The 20,069-nt window shown below is 33.7% G+C and overlaps 1 protein-coding gene and 1 long non-coding RNA gene across 2 annotated transcripts; one reads left to right on the top strand and one right to left on the bottom strand.

Annotated features, from left to right (window-relative positions):
* Positions 1-1,156: 1,156 nt before the first annotated feature.
* On the top strand, positions 1,157-10,669 carry LOC120090188 (rhamnogalacturonate lyase B-like). Its single transcript, XM_039047720.2, has 17 exons — positions 1,157-1,287; positions 1,393-1,520; positions 3,356-3,431; positions 4,233-4,354; positions 4,485-4,535; positions 4,694-4,813; positions 4,924-5,043; positions 5,135-5,270; positions 7,244-7,414; positions 7,521-7,676; positions 7,747-7,853; positions 8,328-8,418; positions 8,827-8,968; positions 9,051-9,207; positions 9,301-9,417; positions 9,502-9,628; positions 10,131-10,669. Exons 2-17 carry the CDS (start codon positions 1,408-1,410, stop codon positions 10,368-10,370), a joined length of 2,046 nt encoding a protein of 681 aa, XP_038903648.1. The 5' UTR covers positions 1,157-1,287; positions 1,393-1,407; the 3' UTR covers positions 10,371-10,669.
* Positions 10,670-11,922: 1,253 nt separating this feature from the next.
* Positions 11,923-13,761, bottom strand: LOC120092106 (uncharacterized). Its single transcript, XR_016524781.1, has 2 exons — positions 13,492-13,761; positions 11,923-13,009 (listed from the first exon to the last, which is right to left on the bottom strand). It is a non-coding gene; the product is annotated as an uncharacterized LOC120092106 (long non-coding RNA).
* Between the last annotated feature and the right edge of the window lie 6,308 nt (positions 13,762-20,069).

Genomic DNA, 20,069 nt, shown 5'->3' with positions numbered 1-20,069 from the left:
AATGTTAACTAATCTTTAAAATTTATATCGATTTAGTGTTTGAATTTTAAAATTTTTAGTTTTGTATTTATTAGATATATATTTGAATTTCATGTCTCATAAAATTTTAAATTTTAAATTTATGTTTAGTAGGTCCATAAATTCTAAAAATTTTAAAATTTTAAGACTAAATTTGTAATTTTAAAATTTTAGATACCAAATTGGTACAAGAAAAAAGAGGTTAAAATATCATTTTAGTCCTTAGTTTAAAAATTGTTTAATTTTAGTTTTTTATCTTCAAACATCTATTTTTCACGTTTATACTTTCAATATCCATTTATTGTTTATTTTTTAAAAAACTTGTTATCATATATTAACATTTTCAATAAAAATTAACTTCAAGATTTATTAAAAGTACGATTAAAATTAAACAAAAAGGAAGTAGTGCTTTAATCTAATAATTATGAACGGCCATTTACTCGAAGAGAAAGAAAATCAACCTATATAAAAAGCAAGTCTTAAAATGGGAAAAAAATACAGACCTTTTGCAGAAAAAAAAAAGTATAATTTCCAGGTGCATCCGATTTTCTTACCATAAAAGAAAAATATTAAATAAAATAAAAAATTTTAAAAAATATTTATCATATGTCTATAATTTTATTGGACAATTCATCGAGATACACCAAAATAAGTGCCACTAAATAAAGCATCCAAGTTTTTTTTTTAATTATTATTCAAAAGAAAATCGTTGCGTTTGTGAAAAGGTTACCTACCTGTATCGAAAATTGGAATGCAAAATTTTGCAGGTTTAGGCTCAATCATGTTATATAGTTTTACAAAACAAATAATGCAATCCCTTTTGGCTTAAATACTAAAATTTCAAAATTCAGTTACAATTATGATCTTTTTTTTTTTCATTGGGAGAAGAGTTAGGCACAAATGTACATTTAAATGTTAAATTGATCCAAAATTTGACCAATCGAATCAAACTTTGGTTTAATATCAAAACCCCATTACGAATTAATGCGTTTGAAATTCCAATTTCAAAACATAGGAAAATACATAATTTCTTCTCATCTTCCATTTACAAGAAATGGAAATCAATGTCTATGTCAGCTCATCAGGCCTCAACTATATATATATATATATATATATATACACACACACACATTCACGTGACAGCTTCAACCAAATTGTGAAGAAACCAAAAGAAAGGAAAAAAGTTACCTTCTTTTGGTTTTAAATTGAGTCCATTAAAGAGAGAATTAAAAACGCTCTTACTGTAGCTAACTGCTTGCCATAACAAAGGTAATTAAATTATTCCTCTCTCAATTTCATCATCCTGGGAGTTCTTTTTTTTTTTTCAATTAAATTAAACTTTTTTTTTTTTTTTTTTAATTTTCTGTTCTCCAGTTTAATTTCTTAAAAATGAAGCTATGGGGTAATTTGGCCCTCTGGTTCACAGCCATGGCTGCCGTTTTCTTCTTGTTCTGTTTCGACCACAATGGCTACCGGAGTCCGATTCCGACCACCCCAATAAGGTAATTAAATTTATCTACATTTTCTTACATTTATCAAATATTTTTATAAATATATATATTAATTGATGTTTGAGTTGCTGGACTCTGGTTCTTTCTGCAAGATAAATGCATGCAGAGCTGAACCAGAGGTTGAGGATGATGTGAATCAATATAGTTTTCCTTTTTTTTTGGAAAAATTACATTTTTAATTTTAAGTTTGGAAGAGTATGTGCATTTTGATCTTTAAAAAATGTACTTCTTTTGTCTTCGAATTTATAAAAATAAGTCTATTTAGTTTTCGAGTTTTCAAAATGTAGATTTTTAGTTTTCAAATTTAAAAAAATAGATTTAAAAAATCTTTGAAGTATTTTTTGTTTGATTTTTTAAAAAATAAATATATGATATTAAAAATTAAAAAAAAAATAATTTTAGAGAAGATGTGATTTTTAAAAATTATTCTTTTAATTTAAAATGTAATATAGTTATCTAAAATAATAGTATAAAATTATTTGAAAGATTTTTTAAACCTATTTTTAAAAATTTAGGAACTATGCTATAAATGTCGAATTATGTTTGAATCACATTGTTTAGTCACGTTTGAAAAATAATTTAAACTTCACATACTTAATCTTATAGAGGAGAATGATTCCCTTATGGCCACAGGAATTTTATGTTTTTTTCCTTTTTTTTTTTTTAATTTACTTTTCGCTCTATTAATTTTAAATTTTAATTATTATTAATTTTTTTTTGGAACCCACATTGTCACGGGACAGAGTTCTTGGGACTGGAATCCTGCGGTTAAAATGTTCTTTGCTTTTTAGTCCTTTCAATGTTTTGACCAATAATAATGAGACAGCTGTCCGGTATGACAATTTTACTGTTCCTCCTTGGGGAGAAATTTCTAGTCTTTAGATTTTGGAATGATTTCAATTCAATCTCTTAATTTTAAAATGTTATACCTTTAGTTCTTTAATTTTGAATTTTGTTTTATTTAACTGTTAAATTTGAAGATTTATATTTTTATCTCCCTTCTTATTAAATAATCGTAATTAAATTTGACGCTAATATTTATTAATTAATTTAAAATAATTATATAATGAAAACTTAAAATTAATTTTAATAATAATGCAAAATAATTTTAATAATTTAATTTTTTTAATTAATTAAAAGATATTAATATGGAATAATATTTAATGAAAAATCGATGTGAAAAAAATGTAAATCTTGAAAATTATTTTTGAATTATAAAATTGTAATATTTCAAAATTCAATTACTAAATTGAAATTAAATTCAAAGCTGGACCACTAATAGAGTGATGTTTGAAATGAGGCTAAATTGAGTTTAGACTCATTAAAAAGTTATATTTTTCTATTTTTCCATAATATATAAATAGGGTTTTTTCTTTTTCTTTTTCTTTTTCTTTTTGATATTTAGTGGGATTTGAATGCCACCTGGCATAGCAAACATTATCATCGGTATAATACAACCAAAAAACCTCAAACTTTTGGCCTGTGGAAATGAATCACTATTTTGGAAAGTCCCATGCCATTATGTTTCGAGTCTTCCAAACTTCTCTTTAAACTAAATTTCCAACTTTGGTCAATTATAGTTGGGAAAATAAAATTCATTTTACTTTAATAATTTAATAACTTGTATTAATTTACCTTTTTCTGAAACATTGTATCAATTTAATTTAGATTTGAATTTCATTAACTTAAATCAATTATATCAATTTTAACTCTAATTGGACTCTAATAAACACTTTTTTTAATGAACAAATACAAACGCGGGCCTCTCTTTATTTGGCATTATTTATTTTCCAAATTTCTCACATTCACGTGATTCCAACTTGTAGGAGATACCTAAGGGACATGGACATCAACAATTCTTCGAGGCTTTTCAATGTCACACTACACAGACAAGGTGGATATGTAAGTAATTAATACACTTTTTTTTTTAGTTGAGGAGATAAGTGATCGAATAAAAAGAGATTATGTTAATTATTGTTGAGTTAAACTTCTTCTAAATCATTTTTCATCTAATTATAAATTTTTTTTCTGCATCCAAACACCAATACCCTCTGCATTATTATTGATTTAAAATATATATGTTCTAACAAATTTTTATTATTATGATTATTATTAGGTTTAGATTTTATTTTAGTACTTAAATTCTGAATCTTATTTTATTTTTATCTCTAAATTTTCTCAGAAGCATTCGTTTGTCTCTAAACTTTTCAAAAATGTTTATTTTAGTCTATACTATTAAAATTATGTTGACCCTTCAACTGAAATTTGAGAGAGTTTTAAATGTATCTAGCAAAATGAAGGTGAAATAAAATGCTAACAACCAACACACCAAAATATTGAATGACCAAAATTTTGAACTAAAAATATTTTTTAAATTCTCCAGATTTGTGACTTTATTCAAAATTGAACTTTAGATTTTTTGCATAGCTAACTTATTTGGTAGTCTAATCATCTTAAAATAGAGGTCATCTCGACATTTAAGAAGTTAACAAAATCTTAATATAAAAAGGACCAAAATAAGCATTTGTTTTAAAGTTTGAGACTAAAACAAACATTTTTTAAAGTTGAAGGACTAAAATAAAATAATATTAAAAATTCAAAGACTAAAACGAATATTATTAAAAGTTTATAGACCAAAATAAAACATTATTCAAAGTTGGCTAAAATAAGATTTAAACCTTATTATTATTATTATTATTTCAGGTTATAATGGACAATGGTATTGTCCAAGTTACTCTTTCAACTCCTGATGGCGACATCGTTGGATTAAGCTACAATGGAATCGACAACATTCTCGAAACCAAAAACGAAGAGCAAAACAGAGGGTAATTATTCATTGTTATTATTATCCCTAAATAAATGCATATACAATAATATTAATAACAATAAAACAAATCTTAAGAAATTCATGTATTAATTTTTCCATTAATTAACTGCTAAATACGATGTATACAGCTACTGGGACGCCGTATGGAACAACCCAGACGAACCCATTTCCACCGACAGGTATAAAAACTAAAACCTATTGAGATGATTCGGGACACCAAATATAATAGTGGTGTGTATAATATTATAATTATAACCTATAATTAAATATAATAAATACTATCTGAAATCCTTTTTGCTATAATATTTACTATTTGGTGTTCTATTTGTTTATTTAGATTAAAAGGAGAGAGTTTTGAAATGATAATAGCGAACGAGGAGCAACTTGAAATATCGTTTAACAAAACTTGGAGTTTTGCAGTTGGGAACGAGACGGCACCTGTAAATGTGGACAAAAGGTGGGAATTAAGAAAAGAGGAATTAATTTTAGAAGGAAAAGCAACAAACAATAGAAAGCAAAAGTGACGTCGTTTTGTTGTTTTGTTGTTGGTTTGGTTGATATCTGCAGGTACGTATTGCTGAGAGGAAGCTCTGGATTTTATAGTTATGCAATATTCGAGAGGCCCATTGGATGGCCCCAGATTGAAATGGATCAAGTTAGGATTGTTTACAAGCTTCAAAGCACAATGTAAAAAATAAATTTTTTTAAAAAAACCGCCACCTATTTCTTTGTTTTTTGAGGTACGATACAATTAATTTTTGAGTTTTGTTCATTTTAGGTTTGATTATATGGCTGTGTCGGACGATAGGCAAAGAGTGATGCCAACAATGGGAGACCGTGAAAATGGTGAGCCATTGGCTTATCCTGAGGCTGTTCTTTTGACTAATCCTGCCAATCAAGAACTCAGAGGAGAGGTATTTTTACCATTTCATTTAACATAACAATTTATGTACTTATGTTATATACTAAACTTATTTAGTGATTAAATCTTAGATTAAGGGACATTTGGAGTACTAATTTGGTTATTATAATCCGTGGATTAGATTAAGTGGCATTTGGAGTACTAATGTGATGACTAGATGTGGCTAGGTAGTATTGGTAGAGCTTCGCTCTTGCAATTGGGTCATTGCGATTATAAGTTGGATGTCTAATTGTTCAAGCGAATGGTGCTAATATAGCATAGCGGTGACGACGACAACAAACATGCTTAATGAAATCTCTTATCTTTCTAAATTGGTAAATAACGAACAAAAATGAAATACAAAAAAAAGGAGGGAAGAGAGTTGAGTGGGAAAAGAGAAGAATGCTACATGAAAAATAAATTGGAAAATAATAAATTTGTAACTTCTAAACTTTGAAGTTGTATCAATTAAAATCTCAAACTTTTTAGGGAAATAAATTGATTTTTTTCTTAAAAAATAATTACTATAGCCAACTCATTAAAAAAATGGTTAGAAAACACCTTTGCACCATTAACTTCTGTATATTTAATCCCTAAACTTTAGTTGGTAACTACTTAGTCTATTTAATTTCAATTTTATAACAATTTAGTTCTTGTACTTAATTAGTCTTATTATTCTGAAAAATATTATTAATATTTAATGAAATCTCTTACCTTTCTAGATTGATAAACTAATTGGGAATCAAATTTTTTTTATAAATTATAAAGATTAAGTCGTTATGTAATAAAAATTGACACTTAAAATAGATGAGATATTCCACCATAAGGATTAAATTATTACAAATTTTAAAGTATAGAACCATATAGAGCATTTTTCTAAACTTGTGGCTCTTTTGAAATTTCAGGAGCTATTCAGAAATCAAATCAAACTTACCGGAAACAAAAATGTATTAATTTTTGTTATATTTTAAAAATATCCCTAAATTATGAGTTAATTTCTATTATACCTCTCAACTTTAAAAGGTTTCATTTTAATGTTTAAAGTATTAAGTTTTTTTTGTCATAAAATTCATGGATAAAAATTTGTGTTTGTTTATGTTTGCTTAATTAAGTGAACAAATCTAAGCATATACGACAATTAAATTTAGATGTTAGAGATAGTAGAAAAATCATAGACAAAACGACGGAAAATTAGGGAGAAGTTGAAAGGAGGAAGACAATAATATGATTATAAATTTGTTCACATAAGTATATGCACATTTTTTTCATCTATAAATATAATAGCAAAATCTCCTTGGTTGTTTTGTATCATATTTTAAATTTTAAGAGAATATTAAACATTTTAAAATTTAAGGACATAAATGAAATTAACTCTACAATTTAGAAGTTTTTTTTGGGTTAATTTAACCTAAAATGATTGGAACATATTTGATTTTAAGTTAAATACAATTTTATAAGTTTTTGGTGACTCTTTTCTAAAACTATAAGTTACTAGTCTAATATTATCCATCTATTTTAGTGTAGATCTTATGGTCATTAAGTTTGACAATATTATCTATGTTAAATAAATACAATTAAGGCCAAAATGAGCAGTAATAACATTTCGATCTAAAATGTTGGACGGTTTTAATTTTGAATCCCATTTGTTAAAGTTTTTAATATTTTACATTGATCATTTTTTTATTATTTGCTACAATATTTATTATTTCCCTCTCAAACCAAAATAATTTTTACCTCAAATATATGCTACTATAACCCAATCTAAAATAATCTATATTTCAAACACAAACTATTATAAAACAATGGTAATAATCTAAAATTATAATAACCAACTCATTACTTTAACTTTCATTTAATTTAAAGATGGAAAAATAACCAACTTCTTACTCCAACTCCCATCCGAGTTTAAAGATGAAAAGTTAGGTTGTACTTCAACAGCAAACCGTTAATGAGAATGTTCACTGATGTGAGGGATTGTGAGTGCAGGTGGATGACAAGTACCAGTACTCAACAGAGGACAAGGACAACCAAGTTCACGGCTGGATCTGCAGCGATCCGCCGGTGGGATTCTGGATGATCACTCCCAGCGACGAGTTCCGTGTCGCTGGTCCGGTCAAGCAGGATCTCACCTCTCACGCCGGCCCCATCACTCTCTCCGTAAGTCCTCCCCCCCCTCCTCTAAACAATTGCCATTTCCACCCAAACCAAAAGACACCCTCCAACTGTTTGTGAAAATGCCTTCACTTGAAATTATGCACCACAGATGTTCGTTAGCACCCACTACGCTGGAAAGGACATTGGTATGAGATTTGCAGCTGGAGAGCCCTGGAAGAAGGTCTTCGGCCCTGTCTTTGTCTATCTCAACTCTGTTTCCCCTGAAGAGGATTCTTTATCCCTGTGGCAAGATGCCAAACAACAGGTCCCTTCTCCCTCTGCCTCTTTTGATTTTGAAGGAGCAATTTCAACTAAGGTTCATCATCTTCTCACAGTTGGCAATAGAAATCAACGAGTGGCCCTACTCTTTTCCTCAATCAGAAGACTTCCCTTCTTCTGCCCAAAGAGGGAGCGTCGCAGGCCGATTATTAGTCTATGATGGGTATTTCTCTGTCTTTCAGTCGGTTTCTGTACCGACGACCCATCTCTTGGTGTGTTATTGCGAAATGACCCAATCCTTAAAAATGAATGAAAACTAATCTTCTGGTGACGTACAATGTACTATTACGTTAGGGATGTCCCTCCCATCGCCAAATAATAGGAGGTTTAATGAATATCCATTTTAATCGAGATTTTTTTTTTTTTAAAAAAAAATCAACATTCGACTAATTGGTGATTAAATGAAAATTGCGTTAGGGCTCTAATGATTTCGTGATGGTCAATAGTTCATTCCAAAGGATGTGGGTGTTCAATGACGCAAGCAGAATGTTAATTTTTATTAGTTTTATAGGATTGGGTCGTTCGTGATTAACTTTGCTAGGATTGTCTCATCTATACAAAAATCTTTTCTTTCTGACTTGTGATTAAATTTAAAACATTTTTAACTGAAAATGCATATGCGTATTGTTTCCACCAGGTATGTCAGTAGCCGACTTATGTGGGCGAGTAATGCTTTCGTTGGATTGGCATTGCCTGGTCCTGTGGGATCTTGGCAAATGGAAACCAAGGTAATCTTTCTTTGAATTTTCTCTTTCATTTGTGCTACAATTTTGAGTCTCTTATATTAATTTAGTTAATTATCCTTCCGTTTCGGTGGATGATTAACTTTCGGATGTAGCTTATTATTATTAGCTAAAGAATGTTATTAGAGGTTCAGTTCATTATTAAATACATTAAACATAGACCAATGAACTTAAACCACGTCTGAGGTTCGATTCCCCCACCTCACACTTTAATTACAATACCTTTCAAAAAAAAAAAAAAAAAAACGTAAACCATGTCGAAAAGTCTGCACAAAACCTACAAGTATTGTCACCCATAAGGAAGCTTTGATTAAAAAAAAAAAAAAAAAAAGTGCTTCCAAAAGAGTTCTCAAACGAAGATGTGCTGTATTTTTTACGCTTAAATTTTTTCAGGGCTATCAGTTCTGGACTCGAGCTGACAATCACGGCAACTTCTTAATCAATAACATCCGAGCTGGGGTTTACAGTCTGTACGCTTTTGTCCCTGGCTTCATTGGAGACTACAAATACGAGGCAAATATTACAATTGAGCTTGGTAATAAATAACTCTCTCTTAATCCCATTTCATAAAAAATAAAATCAAAGTCAACCAAACCAACCAACTATTCATTCTGTAGGGTCTGAAATCAGTTTGGAAGTGATGGTGTTTGATCCACCGAGACAAGGCCCAACCATTTGGGAGATTGGCATTCCCGACCGCACTGCAGCGGAGTTTTATGTGCCCGACCCTTATCCGACTCTCATGAATAAACTATACAACAACCATGCTGACAAGTTCGTTTTACTATTTTTATTTAAGCTATTTTCTTTGTCTCAATAAACGTTACATTTATTTAATGATGTTGAAATTTTGGCTTTGGTTAACAGGTTCAGACAATATGGTTTGTGGGAACGTTATGCGGCTATGTATCCAAATAATGATCTTGTGTTTACCGTTGGTGTCGATGATTATACAAAGGATTGGTTCTATGCTCATGTTAATAGGTAAGTTTTTTGCTGCTTTGTCGACGTTTTTGTGGTTTTATGTTTTCACCTCCTCTTTACATTTGGCTAGGGTTTTCTTTGCAGGAATGTGGGAAATCAAACATACGAAGCGACCACTTGGGAGATCAGATTTTTATTGCAATCTGTGAATCAAACGGCAAATTACACACTGCAAATTGCATTAGCATCTGCTGCTGAATGCGAATTACAGGTATTATTGTGTGTGCTGAGTATTTTTTTAACATGAAAAACGTTTTTCCACTGAACATAAAAGATTGTTTTATTTCGCATTATTAATTTTTATTATGAAAACTTACACATAAAAAGTTTTTTATGTCGTATGTACATGGTAAATCAAGCGTCTATTTTGGTGAGGATTTAGTTTACTTTTTGTGAGTGGTTCAGATTACAAGGACTAAAATAAAACTTTATATAAAATTAAGGATTAAAACAATCTCTTAAAATAGAAAAGCATCTTACGTATGTTAAATGATATGCAAAAATTAGTGGCAAAATATTTATTTAAAGGCAGAGATACTAGACTAAAATGTTTGAACCAAAATAGAAAAGTGTTTGAATACTAATTTAAGCCTGTAACTTCAACTCCAACCAACAAAACAAGCCATAGGTTTAGTTCTTTACCATGGTTTCCCATCTGCAGTCTCAGGCAGAATATTCATTTCAACTAATACTCTGTTATTGTTGATTTGAAGGTTCGATTAAACGATCAAGAATCAGAGCAGGCTGCGTTCTCGACAGGGAAGATTGGAAAGGACAACGCGATCGCAAGGCATGGCATTCATGGACTTTACTGGTTATATTCCATACCTTTCCCTGGCGATCAATTTCTGCAATGGAACAACTCCATCTATCTCACTCAGGCAAGAAGCGAAAGCCCATTCGAAGGTCTCATGTATGACTACATTCGACTTGAAGCTCCACCTCTAACATGATCCAATCCTGAACAGTATTTTACAATTTTTTAATCGTTATATTTTCTGAGATTACAAATTATGTATAGCATCAAAGAAAAGTAATTAGCTGAAAAACCACAGGAATTTAGCAAATAGAAGTACAGGAATTAGTTTAGTTGGTAAATGTGGCCCCTTAGATTGTTCATGGGTTGCATTTATTGTCATGGTCGAGATATACCATTTTGTTAGCAACATATCGATGCTAAATATGTATACTGTTCCATCGGAAAGCTCTTTTGAGCTCTTAATCAAAGTTCCCTTTTTGTTGTTGCTGTGTATTCGGTACTTTATTCTTCTAACCTTGTCATTGCGATGCATGTTCCAATAATATCAAATAATATGATCTAGCATGTAGATTGTGGAAAATTTGAACGAGTATCATCAAATGGCCTTCAAACTCTTTCTCAAATTCTCCAAACCTTACCTGGGGCTTCCCTCTTTGCAAAACCTGGGGCTTCCCTCTTTGATAGCAAAACCTGGGGCTTCCCTCTTTGCACTCATCATATGTTGGCTTGGTTTCTTAGATGATTGGCTACAGCTTCACTAGCTTTTAGGGTTGGAAGGAGTCCATCAAGAAGTTTCTCCTCCATCTACCTTTTTTGACGGGAAGCCTATACTTGTGATAGACTTAGAGTGTTGCTATTTTGTGAAGTCTATGGAACGAGAGAAACAGTAGATTCTTCAAAGAAGAGAGATTTCTTGTAGTGAGGGACACTATGCCGAGGAAAGATACTTTTACTAATATGAAGTCAAGTAATTACAACATTATATTTATCTGTAAATAGATGACAAATACAATGACACATGAATAACTTAACTCAATGAATGATCGTTTAGGCTCTTGCTAAGAGTGAGACCTCCTCTAAGGAAACTTAGGTTCCCCTTAAGCATGAGACTCCCTCTCAACTGTAAACTTTCCTACTTCTGGTGAGATCACATCACCTGATGAACTTAGGCTCCCCTTAAGTATGAGAATCTCTTCTCAAGCAATGATGTCTTAGGCTCCCCTTGAGATCAAGACAATCTTCTTTCAAAGCAAGCTTCAACATTGATCTAGCACACAAACTCAAGATCTACACGAATTCTGAATTGCAATCATAGAGATTGATATATAACTACAATGTTTGGCCACCACACAAATCGAAAAGGTTCAAACAAAATACTCAAAGCAGCAACCCTAGTAAGACAGCAACTTGCTCCTAAATAAGCTCAACAAAAAAAGGAAAAGACTCCATTCAAAATCTACAGAGTATAAATATGAAAAATATCTAAGAGATAAAATCATAGGATAGGAAAAATGTAGTCTGCAGGATCAACATTTTGAGAGACATCCTACGAAACAATTCTTGAGAACCAGTAAGACAACTCTTACAACAAAGACAAAGCAATTTCAACAAATATAGCCAATTCCAAATCTCTAACAAACTTTCTCTTTGACTAATATTTTTTAAGATAGAACAACCAGTGCAGAACTATTAATCACAGAAATTCTAGAGAACCAACAAAAATACTCAATACAAATATAAGAAAATCACCATTAAATTCATATGAGAATCATATTATTAAAGAGAAAGTACCAACAATAGAACAAAGAAACCAGTTAGTTCAAAAACAACCACCAAACCATAATAGCCAAAACAATCCATAACCGAACTAAACCATAAAAGAACCAAGCCAAACCACAAACATAACGTTGTTCTCCCCTTTTTCTGACTTGTAATAAAAAAAGTTGGAAAATCCAACACATACAAGAAATTCAGTCATCCCAGTCAGCAGAGTCATCCATCTCTGGAAGTAGAGGCACCACCAGAACTGGACATCGCAGCCCACATCATCTGAACGAGCACATCCACTTCAGTTTTCCTCTCAGAAGCACATTGAATCAGAACAGACAGATCACGAGATTCGTAGGCCAGTTACTGCCGAAGATGCCTCCCAAAAGGTGAATTAATCATAGAAGAACTCAGGGCATCCACATTATTAATGGGTGGAGGAGGAGTGAGGTCAGGAACGTGATGGCCTTGAAATGACTTGTAACTAAGAGTAAGGAATGCTGGAAAAGGACCCAATGGCTCATCAACAAATAGCAAGTCAAGTTTTTGGGCTAATAGGATCCCCCAAATGAAACGGGGATAGGGAATGGGTAACTTAAGAGCATGCGAGCTAATATGACGTTTGACCTAATTAAGAACAAAGGCACCATAGTTAAATGGAATAGACTTCCCTATTTGATACAACAAGCTGGCCAATGACAGAGAAAGCCTGGAATGATCTGATGAGGGCACCAATTAGCTATGCCAATTTTCTGCAGGATGGCATACGTAACACTAAGATCAAGGTCATCAATTGACCATTCTTAGGCCAAGCCTTCCTTACCCCACCTGTTAGTTCAAGCACAAGATCTTTTATTAAGGCATTGTCACTTGTTCCTGAACTTGATACAGCAACCTCTTTACCATATTCCTTCTTCTTGTTGATCAATCTTTCCAGAGGAATGTTAACGTCAAAACTCATTTCATTCAGAGAAGCTTGTTGATCAGTATCATCCTGGATCATGTTTCCAGAAATATCCTTACCACCGAGAGACATAACTTCCACCACATCATCATCATCATCAACTTCAAGAGGAACATTAACAGAAGTCACTGGATTGTTGGTTTCAGGAGTAATAATAACAGTAACCTTAGCAGATACAGACACGGTGTGCAAATCAGACACATCAGTATGACTAGTAAACATTTTAGACGAATCTAAACTAGGCAAACAAGTAGCATCATGAGGATGTACAGACAAGTTATCCTTCTCAACAGATAAAATAACAGACTCTACAAACTGTTCAAGCGTATGGCAAGATAAAGTGCCAACATTTTCTTGAACATTACTCGGATTAACATTGTGAACAGCAACATTATGAACAAAAATAATGGGATTAACAATATTGAGGTATCCAGAAACCCTTACTTCATCTAACTTAGCATAGAGGTTTCTCCAGAAACATGCAAGCTACCTTCACTATCGCGACTGACAACCCTAAAATCATGCATGGACTCAGATGAACTACTTAAAGTAGAATGAGCAAAATTGGGTTGGATTTCAATACCTTGACCGACTAAGTCTGTCATGCTGAGAGCAGTATTGTTTACAGAGATTCTCTTTTTTGGGAAACAACAGTGTTCTTAGAGCTAGAACGTGATACCATTTATCGACCTTGAAGCACCAATCTTACTCGCAGAGGGAGTTGAAACGGCACACATTCGAACACCATAGACATTCATAGACGGAATAGAGACATCTTCCTTCACAATATTCTTTCTGTTTGCCTTTTGTTTATATCTAACCATTTTTTAATCTGATTGTTTATATCTAACCATTTTTTAATCTGGATTGTAGGACCCTTGACAGTTGACGAGTGTTCACCATCAGGCAGATAAAACTACCACAAAGTAGTTTTGAGAGGAGATGGACGGAAAATTTCAACCCGAAACCCAAAAACTTTTCTACCAATTACCTCTTCCTAAAAACTTTTCTATCACTGACCTTTTGTCTATGTGAAATTCCAAAATTACCCACAATTTTTAAAAAACTTTCAGACCGTTTGGTGAACGTGTATCTCTACGAATACTTTACAACGATAGGGTCTCCATCTATTTCATTCATTTCCTAATCGTTGAGAGAATACTAACCGATCGGATAGAGAATACTAAGCGAGCATTTAGAGAATATTAAGTGAGCGTTTAGATATTACTAAGCGATCAGATAGAGATTACTAAGTGATCGTATAGAGAATACTAAGCGATCGTTTAACTAACTGTTACGCGATCGTTTAGACATCTGTTATGTGATCGTTTGGCTAACTGTTACGCGATTTTTTAGATATCCATTATGTGATCATTTGACTAACTGTTACACGATAGTTTAGATATCTGTTTATGCGATCGTTTAGTTTTTTTTATGTGATCGTTTAGTTTTCGTTACGTAATCGTTTAGATATCTGTTATGCGATCATTTAGTTTTTGTTACGCGATCGTTTAGTTTTTGTTATACAATCGTTTAGGTTTTGTTATGCGAACGTTTAGATATATGTTTATGCGATCGTTTATTTTTGTTATACGATCGTTTAATTTTTGTTACGCGATCGTTTAGATATCTGTTATGCGATCATTTAGTTTTTGTTATGCGATCGTTTAGTTTTTGTTATGCGATCGTTAGATAAATTTGTGCTAAATTTGTAGAATATAATTGGTGTTGTACATTTAACTAAGCAAATAAGTAGCTAAGCAAATAAATAACTAAGCGATCATTTAGATAAATTTGTGCTAAATTTGTACAGTATAATTAGTGTTGTACATTTAACTAAGCAAATAAATTGCTAAACGATCGTACATAAAAAAAACTAAGCGATTGCCCAAGAAATTACATATTTTTTAGTCTAAATGGGCCAGTGTCAGGTATTGTCAATGTTTATATGCACGTTTTCTTGTTATGTCCTCTCTGACTACATCGTGTACACCTATGTATTTGTCATGGCTCCTTTCTAATTGAAGGTATCCTGATGGTTTGATGTCGACCTACACTTGCTACCTTTTGCGGTGGTAGAATTGGTTCAAAATCTCCAACATATGGTCTTCAAACCCATTCTTGTCTGTGTCCGACTAGGAAGATTGGTTCGGCGTAAGCAGCAAGCACACACTCAACTGTAAACCATTTGCACGAGAAATATAAAGGTATGTTGTTAATAGCAACGTGTATCGATGACAATAACAACATATATCCTATCGCCTTCAGTATTGTAGATGATGAGAGTGATGCATCATGGACTTGGTTCATGACTCATTTGAAGGTTTCGATAGGAGACGTTCCCAATTTAGTGATTATATCAGATCGTCACATCTCAATTGCAAAGATTGTTGCAAGTATATTCCTTGATGCATTTCATGCCCTATGTATATACCATATTCAGAACAACAGATATCTAAACGATCGCGTAACAGTTAGCCAAATGATTGCATAACGGATATCTAAACGATCGCGTAACAGTTGTAAACGATCGCATAACAGATGTCTAAATGATCGCATGATAGTTAGTTAAATGATCGCTTAGTAATCTCTATCTGATTGCTTAGTAATATCTAAACGCTCTCTTAATATTCTCTAAACGCTCGCTTAGTATTCTTTATTTGATCGGTTAGTATTCTCTCAACGATCAGGAAATGAACGAAATGGAGGGAGACCCTATCGTTGTAAAGTATTCGTAGAGACGCGCGTTCACCAAACAGTCTGAAAGCTTTTTAAAAATCGGGGGTAATTTTGGAATTTTGCATGGGCAAAGAGTCAATGGTAGAAAAGTTTTTAGGAAGAAGTCATTGGTAAAAAAATTTTTGGGTTTCGGGTCATTTTGTGAAATTTTCCAAATTTTTCTACTAATGATCTCTTCCTAAAAACTTTTCTACCACTGACCTTTTGTCCATGCGAAATTCCAAAATTACCCCCAGTTTTAAAAATCCTTTGACCAAAGCCTTCCATCTTCTTCCTTCAACCATTTTATGTGTATTCAATACAACACCAACATTCTACCAAAGCATTTATTCCCAACTAATATTCTATCAATAGCATTTAATAACATTGGTATTAACAGAATGGAAAGTCACTCTCAGTAATCACTTACTGTTGAACTCCCCACGAAATTCTCCCATTGTTCTCTTGGAGTGTTCTCCCAGAGTTTCAGTCCAACGTCTTCGTTGATCGCTTTCATCGTCAGATTTAGAAATGGAGACAATGTAAGTGATATTTTACAATATTTCTTGTCCCAAATTATTATCATAATAAGTATCGTTCAACATTAAATAAACGATCGTGTAGTAATATATACACAATCGTTCATTACAATATAAGTGTTGTTTAGCATTACTAGACGATCGTATACTAAGTTATAAACAATTGTGCAGTCATTTATAAATAATCGTGTAATAATTTATAAACGATGTGTAGTAATCTATAAACGATCGTGTTGTAATTTATAAATGATCGTATACTTAGTGTTGTATATGCGATCGTATATAAATTTCTGAATGATCGTTTATATAGTACTACACGATCGTTTATAAATACTACACGATCGTTTATAAATTATTACAGGATCGTTTATAACTTAGTATACGATCATTTATAGCTTGTATACGATTGTGTGTATATAAATGGTCGGTCATAAATTATAATATTTGCTTGAAATTTGCTTATCCCACTGTAGATCAATGACGCTACTTCGCATCTTTGTACGATTTGGTGAAAATTGGGATGAGTCTAGAAGGAATTATGCTGGAGGTAACATGGAAGGTCTGAAAGTAAAAAATGTTATAACATTCAGTGATTAGTGAGTATGATGCGCCAACGACTGAATATCAATCCGGATATGTTTGATATACATATCAAATGTTGTTACAATTTATTGGTCCTAGCTCCCCCGATGAACATAATCGACAATGAAGACCTTATCTCTTTTTTAAAAGCCAGTGATGCATCTCGGATGCTATTAATTGTATCAGTTACAGCTTGCGAAAGTCATGGAGTACACACAGACAATATGTACCAACAGCTCTATGATTGCCGCTCTCAAGTTTGGTTACGACATCCGTCTTCACTCTTTCTCCAGTACATCCTCCTTCGCCACCACTGTGTCTCGTGATGGTCGAGTCCGAATTAAGTTGACAAGCCGCTAACGATAGCAAGTACACTCAGCTTTTTGGTGACAAATATTCGGCACATCAGACAGAGAATTCAAGCCATCCCATCGGTGCAATCATAAGAGAGAAGGCGCCTTTCCCCCTGAAGCTCTATAAATACCGAAGGCAACCTTCAGAAAAGGAGTTCGAACACTTAGATAACTTTCTCCATAGTTAGAATAGCCTTGTTCTTAGAGTTTCTTTTATTTTAAGGCGAAAGTGAGAAAAACGAGATTGTGGAGGAGTGCCGGAAGCGTCGAGATCAGAGAGAAGGCCAGCTCCTGCGGAAGTAGGAATATCTTTTGAACAGAATAGAGTTGGCAGTGTAAAAGCCTTAGGAAGCAAGGGATTGCTACCAGGCTCTCTATCCTTATCTTCCATTATCATTTTGTACTTAAAATCATCTATATAAATGGAATTTACTTCTTTATATCTACTCACTCTCTGTTTATTACGCATGAGTAGCTAAATCTGTTGAATGGGTTGAGAAGCACTTAGCTAGCATAACTGGGGATCTTCACTCTATGCGATTATCTTGTATTATGTATGCATCATTCGTTCATTAGAGATACTCATGAGGGTAGTCTAAGGACAGGATCTAGGCTTGGAAAAGTCAGGTTAGAATCTAGACTCGAGAGAGTCAGATTAGAACACATAATCAAGAGATAGAAGCTTAGGAATAAGCACTGTTTGCTATTAACGCATCACATGTATCCTAGAGATAGGATATGATTGTGTCCAGTCACCTTGTCTTTGTGTGCATCTTACATCATCGCATAGGAAAAGAGTAGAGTCTTAGGAATAAGCTCTATGGACATTATTTCATTCAACACATGCGTCCTAGAACTAGGAGCACCGCATTTTTATTGGAAAATGATCTGCGGTCGCATGAGTGTGGCATGATCGCATAGTTTGACGCATTCTCGGGAAACGCTAGCGAAAAACGTTCTCAACCCGTTCCTCTGCATACTCAATGTATCTACCACATAATCGATCTTTTCTCAAATCTGCCGCATACATTTATTTTATACTGCAAACAACAACCCAAACAACTATTTGATTATTTGGTTACCGCAAAGTCTTCTTAGAAATTATCACCGCATACTGTCTTCCTTAGTCCCTGAGTTCGACCCTGGACTTACCAGGAAACTCAGGGGGTTTATACTTGGATTCCGTTGAGAAAACTTGTTGCTCAACACATTTCCATCAACGCATTTCATTCCATAATTTCACCTCATAAAATAATGCGTCAAGTTTTTGGCGCCGTTGCCGGGGACTTCGGAAATTCAGTGTGCTAATGGTAATTTTTCTGATTTCTTTGCAGCTCTCAATCTCTGGCGAATTATGACCTGGAGATTGAGAGGACGTCCTGATGAAGACTAAGAAACAGCTGCCAACAACAACAACCAGATAAAGATGATATGGCGGAGCAGCCTGGAAACGGAGCACCAAACGGAAACAACGTCATGGCGAATCCAATCCTACTGGAAAATGATCGTAATAGGCCCATTTGGGACTATGCATCGCCAAACCTCTACGATTTCTCTCCAGGAATCATGAGGCCTGCCCTTGATGGATCTCGATTCGAAATGAAACTGGTGATGCTGCAGATGATCCAGACTACAGGACAGTTCGGAAGAAGGCGTGGCGTGGACTTGCACGCTCACCTTCGGAGCATCATAGAAATCTGCAACACTTTTGTGTTCCTGAACATCTCTACCGAAGAAGTTCTACTAACTTTGTTTCCATTTTCTCTGTGTGATCAGGCATGAAAGTGGGCATATTCTCTCGAACCGGGGGAGATCACTTCATGGGAATAGGTCGAAGAAAAGTTCATGAAGAAATATTTCCCACCAACCGAGAATGCTAGGAGAAGGAAATTAATAACGAATTTTGAACAAGAACTGACGAATTGCTCAGCGATGCTTGGGCGAGATTCAAGAGGCTGATAAGAGACTGTCCACATAACGGCTTGCCAGACTGCTTACAGATTGAGATTTTTTACCAAGGACTGAACCTTGCTTTGCAGACCGCTACTGCGGTGGTATTCTTGACAAAACATATGAGGAGGTAAAAAATATACTTGATCGCATTTCCAAAAATCATGAGGACTGGCAGGAAAGCGATCAAAGGTTAAGAATTAAAGATAGTGATGTGAACAACGGGGCCATTGCATCCCTACATAATCAAATGACTGCAATGATGAGTTTGATACAAGGCAACACAATTAATAGTACGGGAGCGAAAAGGGGCAGTCAATGCAATTGCTCAAACGACCGCAAGTTGTGTCATCTGCGGAGACGCTTATCTGATAGAAGAATGCCCAGAAAATCTGTAGTCAGTATGCTTCATAAAGAATAATCCTTATTCTGATACATACAACCCCAGTGGAGAAACCACCCAAATTTCGCGTGGAAAAATCAGCAACAAAGCTTTCAACTAGTGGCGCAAAAAGAAGGGCCACCCGGATTTTGCCCGCAAACAAACGGTCCAACGCATAACCAAGCTAGTTGCTCATAGACACTGCAATCTTCGTCCTTAGAGAGCTTGTTGAAGTAGTACATTGAGAAGAACGAATCAGTGCTTCAAAATCAAGCAACGTCCATTCGAAATCTTGAAATTCAGCTGGGACAAATTGCGGGCGAGCTCAAAAATAGACCGCAAGAAGCGTTTCTGAGCTCAACTGAGCTTCCTCGCAACGCTGGGGGTACAGGGAAGGAACAATGCTTAGCAATCTCCTGGCTAAGCGACAAAATGACTGTGGAAGTAAGGGAGAAACCCATCGCGACCAACTTGAATGCGGTGACAACCGAGGACCCGTTGACTTATAATTCATAAAAGCCCGAGAAGATGAACCCCGAAGTTACGTCCACCCTCAAGCCTTCAGAACATGAGATAGAGGAAGTCCAACTACCACCAGTCCCGCAAAGGTTGAAAGAGAAACAAAATGATGAAGACT

The sequence above is a fragment of the Benincasa hispida genome, chromosome 11, assembly GCF_027475165.1.
Source record: "Benincasa hispida cultivar pf3 chromosome 11, pf3_genome.v1.1, whole genome shotgun sequence".
NCBI lineage: Eukaryota > Viridiplantae > Streptophyta > Magnoliopsida > Cucurbitales > Cucurbitaceae > Benincasa > Benincasa hispida.
The sequence above is the reverse complement of the archived record's forward strand: the minus strand, read 5'-3'. Positions and strand labels throughout refer to the sequence as shown.